This window comes from Indicator indicator, chromosome Z (genome assembly GCF_027791375.1).
Source record: "Indicator indicator isolate 239-I01 chromosome Z, UM_Iind_1.1, whole genome shotgun sequence".
In the NCBI taxonomy this organism is placed as follows: Eukaryota; Metazoa; Chordata; class Aves; order Piciformes; family Indicatoridae; genus Indicator; species Indicator indicator.
In genome coordinates, this window is record NC_072053.1 from 33,798,735 (window position 1) to 33,816,934 (window position 18,200).

At 43.0% G+C, this 18,200-nt stretch overlaps 1 protein-coding gene across 1 annotated transcript; it reads left to right on the top strand.

Annotated features, from left to right (window-relative positions):
• The first annotated feature begins 1,701 nt into the window (after positions 1–1,701).
• On the top strand, positions 1,702–18,193 carry LHFPL2 (LHFPL tetraspan subfamily member 2). The gene is made up of 2 exons (XM_054398151.1): positions 1,702–2,131; positions 17,926–18,193. The coding sequence occupies exons 1-2, from the start codon at positions 1,702–1,704 to the stop codon at positions 18,180–18,182; spliced, it is 687 nt and encodes a 228-aa protein (XP_054254126.1). The 3' UTR covers positions 18,183–18,193.
• The last annotated feature ends 7 nt before the right edge of the window (positions 18,194–18,200 follow it).

The following is an 18,200-nucleotide window of genomic DNA, read 5'->3' on the forward strand; positions in this document are numbered from 1 at the left end:
CCACGGGAGTCAAAACTCCCAAGAAATTAAATACCAACGCCATGACAAAGCTAAAAAAAAAAAAAATTGTTTTTCTAGCATCTGCTGATCTGCTGACCCTTTTGTATTTGGCAGCGGTGAGGTCCAGTTCTGGTTCTTGACTCTCTTGCCTCCAGTTCAATGTCAGTATTTTGATTTTTGTGCGGAAAACCCAGAAGTGCTAGGTTCTCATCATGGAGGGGGTAACATGAGTGCATTTCCTGCTCCTGCCCTTGCTTTCAGGCAGCACAGTTTTAGTTCAAGTGCAGAGGCATATGCGATGACTCGTTTGTTATTTTGAGGAGAGTATTTGGCTACAAGTTGGAAGGACAGTGATCTCTGATTTAAGTGTAACTCTGGGAATGTCATCTGCTACTGTTGAAAAGCAGCATAAAGGCTTGGGGAAAGCCCTGGGGAATATTTTGTTGCAGTCCCAGCCTGTGGAAGGAGGGAAATTGAGAGGAGTCAGGAAGCTCAAGGCTGACTCACCACCCCTTTTACCAGAGCTCCTGGCCACTTGGCAGCAACTGGGCCGTTTTCCATAGATTCCTGTACACAGCAGCGTAAGTCACCAGAGGCTGCTGGCATTGGCACCAGTTTAAAATGGTGTGTCACACACCTGCAGGTAGATTGCTTTTCTAAACACTGTTGCAAAGATAGGTACAGAACCCTGGGAAGCACCACTTCTGCAAAATTGCTAACTTCAAAGAGTGGCTGTGTCACCACTTTGCAAGACAGGACATCCTCAGCTGCAATCCTTTTCACCTCCTCTGGAGGCTGCAATTTGTGTAGCTGCAATCAGCAGAAGCTCAGGAAGGTTAGAACAAGTTTCCTTGGTTGACCCTTGCACCCCGGTGCCCACGGGCACATGGAGCTGTGTCTGCATTGCTTCCTGGAGGTGCGCCGTGCTGCCTCTTCAGGCCGAAGGCAAGAATCATGTCTGTGAAACTTCTTGAGTGCCTACGAACATTTTGCTGGGTGACTGCCAGCAACCTTGGTAATTTCGGCCAGAGAAAGATGATGGGGGTGTGGTAGTAGAAGTGGGAGGGACCACTGGGTGTTACTGAGACCTTTGCTTGCAAATCGCTTAACAAATACCCGAAATGGGGTGGGGCAGAACAGATACTGTAAAGTGTGGCCAGGCAGTGGGAAATTAATCACTTCCCTGGGACAAACCCAGGAGGTTGCCAGCAGATTTTCTTTGATGGGACTTATTAGAGCTTTTGCATGTTGATGTGCATCTGTACAGGATCTTGGCTCATTGTGGGGATAAAAATGAAGATATTTTCTCTCTGCTGATGCTTTGTGTTTTTACTTGTAGGTGTGTGATGTCAAGCAGTGGGCAGTTCTTGTGGCCTCTCCCAACAGCCTGCAGCGACATGTGCCAGTATGAGTGTTAAGAAAGAAAAGCACACTTCAGACCTCAGCATCCCAGAAAGAAAAAAAGAAAAACGAAACAGAGAGAACGAATGACTGCACTGCTTGCAAAACTTGGGGCCATTCATTTTTTCTCCTGAGAAATTTCATCTTGGCCTTTCTGAGAGAGCTGGAAGAGCAGGCAGAACAGCCACAGTGATTTTTCTTAGGTCTTCTGTTTCTTCCTTTCTTAATTTAATTTTTTTCCCCCTTTGTGTCTGGATTTTAGACTCTCAGCTGCACTGATCACAAGCACTGGACATCAATATGTGTCATGTCATTGTAACGTGTCGGTCAATGCTGTGGACTCTCCTGAGTATTGTGGTGGCTTTTGCAGAGCTCATTGCTTTCATGAGCGCAGACTGGCTGATTGGCAAAGCAAAGCCTTCGAGCTCCGAGGATGGGGACAACAGAACAGGGGGGTCACAGGAGCCTTACCGTCCGACACTGGGCATCTACGGGCGCTGCACCAGGATCTCCCACATGCAGTTTTCTAGACGAGACACGCTTTGTGGTCCTTATGCTGAAAACTTCAGTGAGATCGCCAGTGGCTTCTGGCAAGCAACCGCTATTTTCCTAGCCATGGGAATCATGATTCTCTGTGCTGTGGCATTTGTGTCTGTCTTTACTATGTGTGTGCAGAGCATTATGAAGAAAAGCATTTTTAATGTCTGTGGTCTGCTACAAGGGATTGCAGGTACGTGTACTTTGAGAGCAACTAAAGAGTTTAAATTTTGGACAATTCAGCTGACGAAATACAGCAGTTCTGTCCTGTCTGCAGATAGACTGCGTTAGGCAGACCCAAAGCAGGTGTTTGTTCAAACTGCTGGTGTTTGTTCAAGCACAACTGAAATTTATAGCGATGCAGCATGTAATACATTGACATTGGCAGCAGAATTGCAGCCTGATGTGTGCCAAAACGAACTGACCGTTGTTGCTTTTGTTTGCTGTTCAGTTTTTTCCTTCTGTTTGAATTTCTTTTAGTAACAAAAACTTCCCTCCTTTGTTACCAGCAGAGAGGAAAGTTAAAATTCAGATTAAGTCAGTCTATATCCCTCTTGCTAGTTTTGTAATTTTTCCATGGACTGTTCTTTCAGTGTCTCTTCTCCATGGCTGTTCTCTCAGTGTCTCAGAGGCTTCATGACTGTGGTGAGACTAAATACTAATACCACTCCAAAAACAAGAGCTTGCAATTGCATACCCAGTTCTCCACCATTTCATGCTAAGCAGCTTCCTTCAAGGCTTTGAGCTTGACCAGTGATATCTTACAATAAACCCTGCCTTTACCCAGCTTATTGTTAAGCTGCAGTTACACAGCCTAGTGAGCTTATCTTTTCACTGTCCAAGGATCAGCCTGAAAAGATGGATTGGTTCTAGAGATTTGCTATTTCTGCTTAAACCCATGGATTTTACAGAGATTAGGTGACTCTTAGTAAACCAACACTGGACAGCTCTCCTTAAAGAAATGTTTGGTGTTCTGTAACTTGCTGGTGAGCTGTAGGGAGTATCTGTCCCATCTGCAGGTTTTCTTCTTTTGTGCTGTGTGTGTGTCTTCTGCCCTATCTGTGGCAGCCCTCAGAGAGCTGTGGGGAGGGAGGGACTTTCTGTCTTGGTGTTGCGTTTAAGCAGATGTTTTCATTAGATGGGTTTTCTTGCAACAAAACTTAACTCGTTTGCTCGAAATCTGAATCTGAATTTTTCCCTCCTCACTTCCACTGAGGTGGCCCAACCAAATGTCTATGGTGGCTGTACCTAGACAGCCAACGTAATCAAAGGTGTTCAAACCTTTATGAAGCTGGTTGGTTTCATTTGCTCAGTTGAAATCTAAATTAATCTTATTCTCAGCACACATGGGAAAATAGCCAAAACCTGAGTCTGCTTCCTGCTGCAGAGCCAGTGGTATAGGCTGGGGACCAGCTGACATTGGCGTGGTGGCTCTCTCTGTCCTCCGCTTCATGCATCTTCGATATAAGAGTGTACTGCTTACTTCATGTCACCCACAAGGCTCTGGGACAGAATTAAATCCTTAAGTTTGCTCAAGATGCCACTGTTCACACGGTGGCATACAATTAGCAGATCAATGATCTTCAGGTAAAAATTACAGATTTTGCTGTAGTTACTCCTGGTTTTTGGAATTTGCCAGAACAAACACAACAAGGAAGCAGCTCTGCAGTGCACATTAAGGTTTTAGCTCCTTGCTTTCTTGCCCTGTACTTCAGAAATAATCCATGAGACTCACTTTTTGGGAGATGACATTACTTCCTTTCTGTTGGAGAGACATTTATATGGGAGAGATTGGTTGGCAGCATAAGTAGACACTTGGCACATAGACTCAGGTCTGTTACATAGTTAACTTCAGGTAACTTTACTTACAACTCTGATATCATCTCACAGGCCTAGTCTGACATCAAGGTTAGCAGGAAGTTCTTGTATGACAGAATAATGTTCTAAGAACATGAATTTGTGTGAAGGTATGTGCAAAGATGGTTTTATGTTCTGTTACCTAAGCAGCTGTACCTGTAATGGGGCTTGTGGCCTTGTGAATTGAATAATACAATCAACAAAGCATTTTGTGTGTGTAGCAGGATAGGTCAGTCCTTTTGGAACTTTACTGAGGATAGAAGCACTTCTTTTTTTTATAATTCAGATAAATAACACAGCATGAAACTGAGTAATAGGAAAGGTCATGTTACTGAAACCGTTGCTATGAGAAGTACGTCTGCCAGTATCTGCTGCCAGATGCCTTGTGGCTAGCAACTCGTTCTCAACGTTAGTTTTATTGGGTCCAGTACTACTTTCATGCCAGTAGCATTACAGCATCTGTTTACTTAGTTGAAATTATTTTTCTTGTGACTTACCACAGCTGTTAATTCCAACTTTCTCAGTTCCTGACTGTCAGAAAATGCTTAAGCAAGTTCAAGAAGAACCATTGTCGGTGTGGTTAATCCATACAGGGTTTGTGACAGATAGGTTAATGCCCTGACCAGAGAACAAGATGCAACCCTGCCTTAATCATTTTAAGCATAAAATCATCCTTTCAAATATGAACAATTATGGTTTTAGTAAACATGGGAGAAGAATTCACAAAGTAGTTTTGTCAGACTATAGTCAGTCCAATATTTGCAAGTATTTCAGTGTCTCATTTTCAAAGATTAGATGCACACGTAGTAATCTACAGGAACACAGGCTCTTGCAGACTTTTAAAATCTATCTATCTGTGCAATGGAAATTTAATAGAATTAAAAACATAAAAAATAATTTATTCCTGGAATTCTTCATGAAAAAAAAAAAACAACCAAGACAAAGCCAAACCAGTAACAGGCACCAGATATATCTTTTTAAGTCTAGCAACACCAGATGATGCTTACAGTAAAATAACAGAACAGAAAGCAGTATCTCTTCTGCTGTGGTCCTTCGGCAAATCTGCAAACACTCATTTAGTGTGAAGGAACCATACACATATCTGGTCCATGGAGGCAGTGTTCTTTTTGTGGCAGAAAATTAGAATGGAAAAAAATATGGGTCTTGTTTAAACCCCTATAATTGCTTTGTTGTAGAGCAAGATCTTCTACTGGTTATTTTCAGCCTGCAATGCCTTTCATTCTGGAGCTCTAGAAACAGTAATCAGCTTTGGAGATGCCTGAGGATTGTTTCATCTGGAAAAGCATCTTTTCTCTTCCATGGTGACTGCAAATAATGGAGCCATGCACTTAGATAATTAGTACCCATCAGCAAGAAGATCAGGCAGACTTTCATTTTAATGTCTTTTTGTGGAAAGTATTCTATTTTTACAGTCTGTGAATCACTTCAAATGCACAGGCTAGAAAAGGCAGCATGTTATAATATGGTAGCTTATAAGAACCAGTTAAAAGTAGATTTTCACAGTAATCATTTAGTTAGAGGAAGTAAATAATTTGTGTTTCTGACATATCTTGGTATGCATATAGGATAGCTGTGTATGTGTTTACAAGCCTTACGTGGGCTTGAGTACTTAACTTGGTGCTAAGTAATATAATGTAAACCTTGCCTGGCCTCAAAGGAGGGTAGGGGTGAGCCTAGGACAGAGCCTGTAACAGGCTTCCATCTCTGGACAATTTTCTTTATGGGGTTCATCATCAACAGCTTTTCTTGGGTTTTGTTTTAGCCTCTAAGGGCAGAGCTGGCACCTGGCTTCATGGCTGGGCAGACGTGACTCCTTCTCCACAGCTGGTGGCTGCCTGACTTGCAAGGTGAGCCACAACTTGCCAGCAGCACCTTAACAGTGAGACAGGATGTGGAAGCTAAATTAGCAAGACATGTATTGTCTTAACCACAAAACTTGAGCAGGCCCCTCTGTCTCCTTGAGGTGTGCCTCAGAAGTCTTTGAGGAGAGCAGAGGGGAAAGGGTGCTGGTGTGTCAGAATGGTGGCTGGTTTTAGGAGTTCAGCTTTTGTCACCCCTGCTTTGCATTGCTGGATTGGGTCTGTATTGCTGCACAGGTTTATTTAAAGGGAAGAAAGTATTTCCTCTTCTCTGAAGTCTTTCCAGAGTGCTAATGATTACATTGGGAGCCTTCTCACAGGTCACACTCTTATTATCTTTTTATCTCTCCATGGTCCACTGTTTCATAGTTCAGAGAGAGCTTGACTAAATGGGTTTCTGACAGAAGCGTTAAAAAGTGTGGAAAAGTCGGGTTGTGTCAGTCAGGAAGCCAGCTGTGTCCCAGCCATGCTCTGAGGGGGCATCTCTGGTTTGGTAAGGTGAATGCATGGCTGCATTTTCCTGTTGTGAGGCTTAGCACACTGGGCTGCTGGCGGTTACACCTTTAACGTAATTATGTCCAGTCAGACCAAGCAGAGGTTTGTGTCTTCAAAGCCACTGCAGGCAGGCCAGCAGCATTAGGTTTCCCTGGAGATTTTTTTGTCAGATCTGCTTGAGCCCAGATACTACTGCTTTGTACTGGGAGACTTTCTTTTTTTTTTCTCTCTGCACAGTCCCAACCAGTGAAATCTCTTCCATGGTACTTTCTCTTTTCATGATTCTTACAAGCTTTCCTGCATTCATTCTTTTGTCTTTTCCAGAATTTCTTGGATTTCTCCCTTCCGTTATTCTTCGTGTCCTCTCCTGTTCCCTGCTGTGGTACCATGGGGAGTTCCTCCATCAGAAACTATCACAGTACCTGAACAGTATTTCAGTTCCAGGAGTGTATCATTGCCCTCAATTCCTCAAATGCAAGGAAACTTCACCCCAATTTTATAAAATGAAGAAGTGAAACGTAGTCTGAAGTCTGTTGTGAAACCCAGTCTGTGCCTGCAACAGTGTGCCTTTGCTGCTGAAAGAGTTTGTTCTACATTTTTTTGCACTAAGAAATAGTTCAGCATGTTGTACTCATTGGTCATCATTTCCATTTGAGTGGATGGGAACATGGCCTGTGCAGAGTGTGATGGGGACTGTCTGAAGGGGAAGAGGATTTGGGTGTGTATAAAGTAGAGTATGGCTGTGCAAGGAGGGCTTGTGGTTTTTGGAGCCATGTGGCTGCATGCTTCTGGCCTCTGGAAGGTAATGTGATCATTGTGGGTTGTGGAGGAGGAAGATGAGGGGGAGGCAGGAGGTTGGCCAGGATTTTCCTCAGAAAAGGGAAAAAATACAGAAGGATCTGCTGTGAAGGGGGCATGAGGCTTCTAGAGCTGTTTGATGCTCAGAGCATGACATGAAGTGTCAGGATAGTCACAGAATAGTTCAGGATATTCTGCTGTAGGCAGTGGCACCCTGTACAAAGGCATTACTTTGTCTGAGGAAGGGTGAAGCCGGCAAGCAAGGAGGAAAGCACCTTGTGAGCTCACGTTGCTGCCTGCAGGCAAAGGAAGCTGTTGGTTGGCAGAGGAGCCCAGGCAGCAGAGAGTAGAGTGAGAGTGGTTCTGCCCTTGAAGGCAAGGAAGCTTCTTATTTGTCTTTATAAAATGCAGAGCACGCATTTTGCAGAAAGCGTATTTCCTCTTGGATTCAGGATTTTTCTTTTCTGATGCCAGAATTCTGAATTCTTGGGGTGGGAAGAAAGAAAAAAAGGGGGAGGGGGTTTCTAGTGGAAATCCTGACAGTCTGAGCTGCTTTCGCTGTCTGGAGTATAGTGCTTCCTGTAACCTATATGGCCAAATGCCAGCACAATATCTGATACACACTTGGCTGCTGAAAGTTCAAGTGAAGGGGACTGCTGTGCTGGAATATGCCAGGGAAGGAAAACTGAGTTCAAGTGCTCAGTTGCTGTTGAGCCTGAGGGAGAGTTTTAGTAACTTCAAAGAAATAAAAGGAAGACTACAGTGTTAGATTAGATTTGGTGGTAAGCTCATCTCCTATGCTACCAAGGTAGGCACATGGGAACCACTAGACACTCAGCATATTGTAAATAAAATAGAAAAGTACACAAAAAATCAGGTTTTTGATATGTCAAGGGTTAGGGCTGGTCTGGCTACTAGATGAGTGACAGTTGCTCTCTAATAACTCCTCTCCCTTCCCAAAGGGGGAGGAGAAAGGGAATAAGGGAGAAAGACTTACAGATTGGAAAAGAAAACTAAAACAGCTCTACTGAAAATAGTAATAATAAAATGAAATATATACAAATAGATACAACCCAAATATCAAACCCAGCACCCCTGATGGCAGTTACATCACTGTCCCCAGTGATGCTTTGTGCAGGCACTGGGTAAGTCCCAAACTGAACTCGGCACTAGACAGGAACTGGATTCTGGAGGTGGATTCTGGAACTGGGTTCAGGAACACATGGGTTAGGATTGCAGGCAGAACAGAGACCTACTGGGATGCCAGCCATTGCAAAAGAGGGGTTAAACCTTGTGATCCCTCAGCTTTATACTGCATATGATCTCTATCAGATGGAATACCTAGCTGGCCACTTTTGAGTTTCCTCTCTGTTCCTCCCTACAGGTGGAACCTCTTATGTGCTTTCTACTCCCTGAGAGGCCAGGGGATAGTGGAAGTGTAGCAAGGCTCCCTTTCTGTCAGGAGATAGTGGAGGGGTAGCAAGGCTCCCTTTCTGTCAGGGGATAGTGGAAGGATAGCAAGGCTCCCTTTCTGTCAGGGGATAGTGGAAGGATAGCAAGGCTCCCTTTCTGTGAGGGGATAGTGGAAAGGTAGCAAGGCTCCCTTTCTGTCAGGGGATAGTGGAAGTGTAGTAAGGCTCCCTTTCTGTCAGATTTCTGTTTCCAGACCTTAGCCAAGAATTGTGCTACTGTTTGTGTATAGGATGTATGTAGGAAAATGTATTTGTTTTTACACAAATGTAAGAAAAAAAATAAGGAAATAGCACTCGTAGGATAGGGAGTTAACTTAGCTCCTGTCTTTGGTGTGCCTGGTGCGGTAGTAAAAGAAATGAATGGATTTGAGTTTTGCTTCCACCTCCAATGCAGATGACCTGTACTCTGCCGCTATATGACCCATGAAGCCATGCAGTCCTTTTACCTCTTTTAAGCTGAGGCCAGGTGTTACTTCAGCCTCCCACCGGGAGCTTTTGTTGGTAGGTGGTGGTTTTCATTTACTTCTGATGATTCAGCATAAGTGATTGATGATGTGGAGGTCATGGTGCTCCCTGGTCAAATAGCAGTGGACAAGGTTATGGTGGATGATGTGAAATGTGTACTGGGTTTTCTTCTCTACTGATTTTATGGATGTAATAATTGACACAGCCTGAAATTTCTTTCCTTGATGTAGTAACCTATCAAATTTACTCTCCACAATTCTCTTTTAGCAGCTTCAAGCCTTTTAATTGGGCCATTCTAGATTAAAAAAGTAGAATGTGAGAGGTGACCAGCCCTTCATGGCTGTGACTAAGCAGTGGCCTTGTGGGTTGAGAGGTCTTTGGTTACCTTGCATTGCTGAAAATATTTGGCTTTCCCCCTATAAGGTACTTTATGTTGACTAAATTGCAATTAGCATCAGCTGTGCAGGAGCCTGCATAGTGTGTTTGCATACTCTACATGCCTGATGGCCAGCAGAGGGACAGTGGTGTCATTTCAGGGCTTGGGACAAATCTTACTTAGATCGAGTCTCTGCATTTCCCAACTAATGGGAACTCTCACCACATAGATAAACACTATTAAAAGCCAAGAGCAAATTTTCCCTTTCCTCTCCTAAAGCCAGGAATATACATGTTACAGAGAAGTCCAAGTAGTTAAGTCACACTACTGTGATTTAGTGGTATGATTTAGTGTATTCCTGTCCCTGCTTCCACATCCCAACATCAGTAATGCCATCAGAAGTTTACTTACATTTGCATAGACTTGGTTATGAATGAGCATCTTTTATTTGCTTAATAAATGGGAAACGAGCAAATGGTATGGTGAGTTTACTGCTGAAAACAGCAGGGATCTTATCCTCTTCCTCAGTGTGGGGAAGGCAATGTTTAGGGTACTGTGTTTTCTTCTGGCAACTCCATACCTTTGTGTGACCCTGAGACAATCTGAAAAGGAAAAAAATAATCTGCAGGTTTTAAGCCACCACCCCATCACAGTTGTAAACAATTCACTCTCCTACCTCATCTTAGGGTATCCCAGGTACACTGAACTCTGTACACAGCTGCAGCCCTCTGTAGTGACTGCGGGTATGGAGGTATAGACCTGGTCCACCAGCAACCCTCCTTTCCCTTAACAACCTTGCTTCCACTTTATCCCAAATTTGCTCTGCTTGTGCAAACTTGCATTCAGTGTGGTGTCCAGGTAGGCTTTTTTAAGCTCTGAACCTCTTAATATTATGCATTTTTCTTTTGTGTGTTGTGCTTCATTTCCAAGTGTGCCAGAGGCTGTCTCCAAGGCACCAGGACATGCAAAATCTTCTTTATGCTTTTGGGTAATAACTTTCTTGTCAGCTGCTTGCATTCAGTGGGTCTGGTAGTCATCCAGCGGGGTGGAGAACATCTGTAGAGGCAAGTCTGGGGCCCTGTGCTGTGGCTACAAGAACTGCCACTCCCTTCCACATCTTGGCACTACCCTTATCCTTTTCCTATCACCAGTGTGGAGTGCTGAGACCAACACATCAGCTGACCTGAGCCTGCCTCATTAGCTCTTATACTGATTAAAATGGGATTACCATATCATTTCACAGGGCTGAAGGTGTCTGTTAAATAGCTGTTAAGTGGGATGTTGTCCCTTGGTTGTCTGTTGGTGGATGAAGTGGTCAAAAGCACTCAGATGGAGACCTGGTGTGCAGGGGTTTTCCAAGGCAATTCTGCATATGTGGAATCCCCTTGGGATAAGCTAACATAGTGAATTTGTACAAATATTGTACACACTGAACTGTTCAGGTATTTGGGTAGCATGCTGACACATTTGGAGATACGAGCAATAAAGGCAAGAGTTATTTTGCCTGTCTGGTGCTGTGCTGAGTGTTAATGTTCTGTGGTTGTGCAGGAGATGAGAATGATCAGGATCACTGCCACTGAAGAAGCGACCCTCCTGCACTGCTTGCATGGTGTTTTGCAAGGCTAATCCCTGCCTTTACCCTTTTGCTCTTCCTCTTTTAAAACACTGTTGCTCAGTTGTGTTTGCTCCATGGGAGCTTATTGCAATGCTACCTCATTGATCACAGCTGCTTAATTTCCTGTTTCTTCAGCAGCATTTAAAAGTTTTTTTTTTTTCCTGTTTGGCTAGGAAATGAGAAGATAGTTTCAGGCTTTGCAATGGAAATTGGCTTTGTTAGTATACACCGTTGTTTAATATGGCACAACAACAGCTGCACAGGAGACTGTCAAAACTAAATAGCATGCCTTCACTTAGCTAAACAAGCATCTGCCTAACCCCTGTCTCAAGGGTTGCTTCTAAGGATGAAATTAAAAAGCTTTTACTCAGATCTGGCCACAGCACATAATGCAACATACAAACGCCCCTAGCAGTAGACAGCTCTGATGATGTTTTTTCATTATATTAGCCTAGCAGTGCTGTGCTAGGCTATAAAACCAAGAGGAGCAGTTGCTTGTTGCAGTTCCAGGCACTTAAAACTGGAAAAGTTCTCGGTGCACAAATATAAAAAGGCTTCTCTTCTAGAAAAGGTATTATTGAATTGTCTTCAGCAATGTTGTTGCCCAGCAGTGTGGTCTGTTATATACTGATACTGTATGCTGTAGCATTTTGCTTTGGTGATTTTTTTACCCTATGTTTAATGGGTTGTGTTGTCATTAGAGAATGGTAATGTAAAATGCTGTATGGGTAAATTGCCTTCACTGAAATATGGGAAAATGTTCTCTGCTGACAGACTTTACCAAAGAATTTTAGATGAGGTCTCTGGATTTGAAAAGTAATTTGAATTATTTTCTGTTTATCATTCTTAGGTATCAGGCAACGTTGTGTAGCATTTTTTTCAGACCTCGTTTTAAGGAATCATAAGAGGTAACTGAGAGCTGGCAAGAACTAACAAAAAGGAAAATGTAATTAGGAAAAAATATGCTGATTTAAGGAAGTAGGATAAAGCTAATTAAGAAGTAGGAACAAAACTTCTTGTGAAGTCTTGCAGTGCAGCTGTGCTCAGAGAGGGAAGTTAAATCTAGAACAATGCAAGCCTGAGAGCCTCTGCAAGCCTGTAGACCACAGTGGAAAACAGCTTTTAATGTTTTCAAACTGAATTTGTTCTTCCCAGCTGGGGAACAAACAACAGTAATTCCACAGGTAGCTTGGCTGTGAATCAAAACTCTCATCTACTGTACATCAGCATGAAGAACTGGATGTATTCATTGCATAATTTTTTTCTTCAGACAGAGCATGGCATTGTTGTTCTCTTTCTCTTGAAGATTGGCTTCTCTTCAAAAACACTGGGACATGAGCAAAAATCTGCTTTATTAACAAAACCAAATCTCTGTCATTAATATTTACTGTCCTCTGGCCAGATTGTTATGGTTTATGGGTTTATGAAAATTAATATGGCAAATATGATATTAATAAAAATAATAATTTTTATTAATAATTATTTTAAAACTGTCCAAAACTTATCAATAGGTTCGTTGTACAGCAGGAATATGTATTTACAGTGGGAATGTACAGTATTTAGGCAATATAAAAATTTTAACAATTTTAAGGTGGAAAAATAACTGGGAAAGAGAATCCTGGGTGCAATACGGCGCTTGCCCACAGCGGGAGACTCGACACCAACTGGTAAACAAAGGAGGCAATAAACTAATTGCTCACAAATGAGTTCCACCCAAGTATGGAGGGTGCTGCTGCTGTATGTTAGCTGGTAAGGCTTTTGGTCGATGTCTGGCCCGGCCTCAGCGCGACGGCAGCGGCTCTTGAAGCTTTATGATGCGCTTCCGCAAAGGGCGCTTGTGTCTTTCTGGGTAAACTGAGGCACGGCATGGATTCCAAGGCCCACGAGGCTTGGCTTCTCGGCTTGCAGTAAGTAGGGCTCGTGGCTTCACTCCCAGATCATGGATGAGGCAAGGTGAATACAGGCTGGCCTATATTTATCACTTGCCTGAGATTCAGTTTGGGCCAATAGGGCAACTGAAGCCAGCAAACGGTTAGCCGTGAAATGGGACTCTGCCAGGCCAAGACCCTGGAAGGCAGAAACACAGGCCTGGTCTGGGAGAAGCACGGCCAGCACATGTGCTCTTACCCTAAAGGGAGAAGACTTTGTTTACCAGACTTCTTGGTGCCTGTTCTTTTGTCCTTTTTGATCCACATGTCCCCAGACTCCTGCAGGAGGGAGGGGGCAGAGTGGTGGGACCATGTCTAGACATCCCAGGACCCGTCTGGGTTTGTGCTGAGCCGGTCTGGCCCTACTACCACACAGATACACCTCAAGGCAGACTGACAGGGGATAATTGTTGCTTTATCAGTTTATGCTGACATAAAATTACACTACACAAAACTGAGCTTTGTATTTCTGTGGCTAACAAAAGCTTAAGTTCATTAATCTTAACTTACAGTATTGAATGGCTTAGAAAGCTGCACAATGCAGATTAAATACAGAAGTAATATTTGAAAGAGTCAACTGCAAGAATAACTGAATCAAGGTCAAGAAACCTGAAAACTGTAGCAGTTAATCAATCCAGAGACCAGCTTTTGTACACCAGTCCATAGATTGTACTAGGAGCTGGTCTTGTACTCTTATGCAGAGTTAGTATAAATGGATCCTGGGTACTTGGCTCTCCTTTCACAGACCCTTGTAAGCTCTAGTCCATGTGTTCCACTCTATTTCATTCACTGGCAAGATACTTGGCTCCTGACTCTGTGCAGCCCATTCAAGTGCCCTTCCTCTGTCTTCCCCCCAGGGACTCCTCAGAAAACAAAACCAGACATCCCCATGCTGCTCTGTGCTGTCCATAAGCAACCAAAAAATGCATTTCTCTAAGATTTTTCTTGAGACTGCTTTGTTGCAGAACTCTGTAACCAGCAGGCTGTGAATTTGATGAAGCTATTGCTGTTAGGGGTTATGTCACTTGTGCCTTATACTCCGTCTTTGTGTGCCTTGTCTGCAAAGCAGATTGTCAGCTATTTGAGACAGAAACTGTGAGCAGAGGTGCCAGGCTCTGTGGTAATGGAAGAGAGGTGCTGGCTTGAGAGCAGCAGGGACTGAGCCTCAGCTACAGAAAGACAAGAATATAGGCAGTTAATCTTAAATTTCTATCGAACAAGCAAGGTGAGGTAAGGGAGCTGGCCTGGCTCTCCCTTGTTGGACACTGGTATGATAAATCAGTGCTGACAATTTAACATGCATTTTCCCAGTGTGGACCATTTCACCCCAGAATGGCCTGTCGGTGTCTTTGGCTCTACAGCAGCTGCTTGCAAACGTGTTGGATGTGATGAAGGCTGTGGAAACAGCGTCCTGGCTTTCTTGTCTTGTGTAAAAGAGTTGTGTGCTGTTCCTTAGCTCAAAGGTGGTAAAGTACAGAGAGTGTTGAGCTATTTGTATTGCATGTAACCATTTCCATTTGTTTGAAAGCAGACCATGACTTTCCAAGCAGCATCATAACCTCCTGCTTTCTCTACCCCTGTTATGTATTGTTCTTTCTATGTGGGTATTTTCCCCTTGCCTTTGCATCTGTTTGCAGGAGCAGAGAGCCAGTTCTTTTTTGGGTACAGTTAGTTGGATAGTCAGGTGCTTTGGATTTTTGGCTTCTGCTTTAGCCCGTGGTTTCTTCGTTGGAAGGTGGGAAAGCATCCTCTCTGTTTTGTTTAAGCTGCAAGGGTCTTTGAAATGGGCTCTGTAGCCTGTGACTGTTTCTTGTATTTTCTGGAAAGCAGACGGCAAAGCTCCTCTTGATGTTTTAACTTGAGCGCCCCTTTTCGGGCAGTTAGGGAGGTTCAGGAAGGGGCCTCTGCACCCTGCTCAGCTCAGCCGTTGCTCCAGGTGTCGGAGCTTGGAGCCAGATAATCTGGGGCGCCATCTGTGCCTCTCCGCTGGCTGAAACACAGAAGTGCCGTTTCTGTTGTGAGGATGTTGAATTGGCCTAATCGAATCGTCTTTATTCACTTTTCCTAGCAAGGAGAAACCAGGCATTAAAGAAGTGAGAAATGATGAAAAATACTAGTGATAGGAAAAAATGCATGTCCTGAGAAGCTTTCCGTTTGCACTGAAAAGGGTAGGAGAAAGTAGGTTTGCTAGTGAAGACAGTACTTTTTATTTTTATTATGCTATTCCATTATAGGAATCACAAAATTAGCTATTTGAAGGAAAAAGTCAGATGGGAATCACTGTATTACAGTCCAGAGTTCAGACTTTTCTCCAAATTTTATTTTCATTTGTGAGAAAACTTACGTTGTTTATCAAATTATGAACTATTGCCAATATTTCTCCAGGAATTTTCTGTACTCTTATAAAAAAAAAAAAAAAAAAAAAAAGGTTTTAATTGAGTGAAGTCCAGATGACTACCCTTGGCAGCAGTGCTCACAGCCTTTTGAGGGGCTGAGTTACCTTTTGGGTAGTGGCTTTTCACTGGGCCATACATATCATGAACCATTAACTTTCAGTTCTGGTAAAAAGACATGGATGTTGCTTCTTAATTCTGCTTGTGACTCAGTCATAATCCAAGTTTGCTATGATACATAGACTCTAGTTTTGTGAGTGATGGAGTGGTAAACTTTATAAACTTCCTTGTTGGCAGCAGCAACATTGTCATTTCAGATCTGGCTTCTTAATTCAGTGATGGTGATTCTTGACTACCAAAGGGCTCGTGATCATTAGAGAAAATGGCAACTGGGCCATACTAACACACGGTCAAAAAAATACACAGTGCAGACATACTAGTTAATGCAGAACAGGAAACTAGTGATGAACAGAGGAGAAGGAACCACTGGTGTTTAGTCTAAAACGGCAGCAGGGCTCAGCAGGATGAGAGGACAGCTCATCCAGGTCTGTCCAAGAGAAAGCATTTGGTCAGTCAGCCAGGAAACGCTGCAAAGAATTTGTCATTGGTTCTTAAATGTAAGCAGTGGTGAAATCCCTGCACAGAGAATGGAGATCGCTCACTAAATGGATTTTGCTGCCCCAGAGAAATAATGACATTTAGTTCATTCATGCCTGTGGTGTTGTATCATTGATAGAAAAACACTGGAGGAAGGGCTTCTTTTGTGAAATGTCTGGCACTGGCAGGCATTAATTTTAGACAGTTGGATGACAAGTTTTCCACTTTGTGTAAATTAACTGCTGACTAGCTAGCACCCAGCTTTTCTTTCTCCATGAGGAAGTTTTCTTGCATCTAGCTGAATTTCTTTAAACAAACAACTCAGGAAACCTAGTGTACTGCCAAGTAGGCTAGTCTGGAATTGCGGAAGATGCAAACAACTCTTCACAGCAGTTCTTTGTAGTCTCTTAGTACAGGGAAGGAAAAAGGACTGTTTTCTGTTTTATTATTTGGTAGAAATTTTGAGATTAGGTGAAATCTAATGGAGGAACCAGCACTGGGCATAAAAAAGCACAACCTCCAGCCCACTCCCGGAAGGTGACAGCACTGTTAACCAGCTGTTTTCATCAAGGTTCCAGGCTGAATAAAGGACTTTAGAGTGCAGGGCAAATAAATCAGTAATATTTATGGATGTAAACTTCTTTTCTGTGTGTGTCACAGAGTGCTGGAATAGGCTCTCCAGAGAGATTTTGGAGTCTCCTTCTCTGGAGACTTTCAAGACCCATCTGGATGTATTCCTGTGTGACCTGCACTAGATTCTATGGTCCTGCTCTGGCAGGGGTTTGGACTCGATGATGTCCAGAGATCCCTTCCAACCCCCCTGTGAACCTGTGAATTTACAGGATCTGGAGGGCCATATTCATTTTCTGGACAGATTGGTTGCATTTACTAATTACTAATAGTAATTAGTAAAATACTAAAACTACTACAATGAAACTGCTTTTCATAATTCTGTCCATTCTGAACAAAATTTCGAAGAAAACAGCAAAGTTCAATACCTATTTGAATATATTGAATGTATCCTTCATACATACCTTGTAAAAGGGAGACCTGAGAGTGGGTTTTTTTTTTGTCAGGGGCCCACAGGAAGCACTGTAGCCAGTAGCATATTGGGCATTTTGGTGAAATCTTGTGTCTGTGCAAAGACATATCACATGTGCAGGGACTCTAATGTCATGTTTAATTTTCTCAATGAAGCCCTTCACTGCTTGGATAAAGACTCATTCTCACAGGTCAGAAGACTGAATGTGAGAGATGATCAGATGGGTTAAACAGCTAGTCTAAGCTTTTTACTTCTAGCCTGAGGCACAGCAGGGTGTTCAGGCCGGTGAGCATCTGGGGATGCTGGGGTGTTGATGAGGAGTTGAAACTTTTGCTTCTGCGTTACTAGACGCGTGCGTTCCTTTTGTAGTAGTTGGCTGTGTGTTTGGAGGATCCAGGAGCTACCTATGCCCTGGCTGTGGGTTCTTGGATCCATTTGTTTGGAGCTGACTCCAGAATCCCTTCATTATGAAAGCAGCTTACGGAAATGGCAGTTATGATTTTTCTACTGTGTGGGCAAATAAGCAGATGCAGTGGTTGTTGGGTTTGCGGTGGTTTTGTTTGTTTGCTTGTTGTTTTTTTCCAAAAAAAGAAAATTTATCTTTAAAAAGTCTAGAGGAGAAACAGGCAAAAATGTTTATGGTTAGTGTAACTAAAGGTGAATGAGGGCTAGGTAAATACAAACTCAAAAGTGGATGCAAACATTCCTAAGTATTTGAAAAGTGTGCAGGTATAAGCAGTAGGCAGAGATAGTCACGTATGCAAGCTCTGTATACATAGCAATAATATGTGAAAACAAAGAATGTAGAAGTAATACTGAGATTTAAATTTGGAGTTAGGCCATTGTCATATGAAGTCCTTCAGAAGAGAAAACACAGAATAGCTCCAAGTTTAGATGAAACACTTCATGGTACATACTAGGGAGCAACCACTAAAGGAGGGTTGAATGGATGAAGAATCATCTCCTGATCCTGGGTACTTAGTGAGCAGTGACCATGATAACCATTGCTCTGTGTTGTGCTTAATGTTAAACTGACCATTCGCTAAACTCTTTCTGTTTTTATTTCTAGGCCTCTTCCTTATTTTAGGCTTGATACTTTACCCTGCAGGTTGGGGATGCCAGAAAGCAGTAAGCTATTGCGGACCTTACGCTTCTGCTTACAAACTAGGAGACTGCTCCTTGGGCTGGGCCTTCTACACAGCTATCGGTGGCACTATTCTGACATTCATCTGTGCGGTCTTCTCAGCACAAGCTGAAATAGCTACGTCCAGTGACAAAGTTCAAGAAGAAATAGAAGAAGGAAAAAACCTTATCTGCCTCCTTTAACTCCAGTGGGGAAAAATA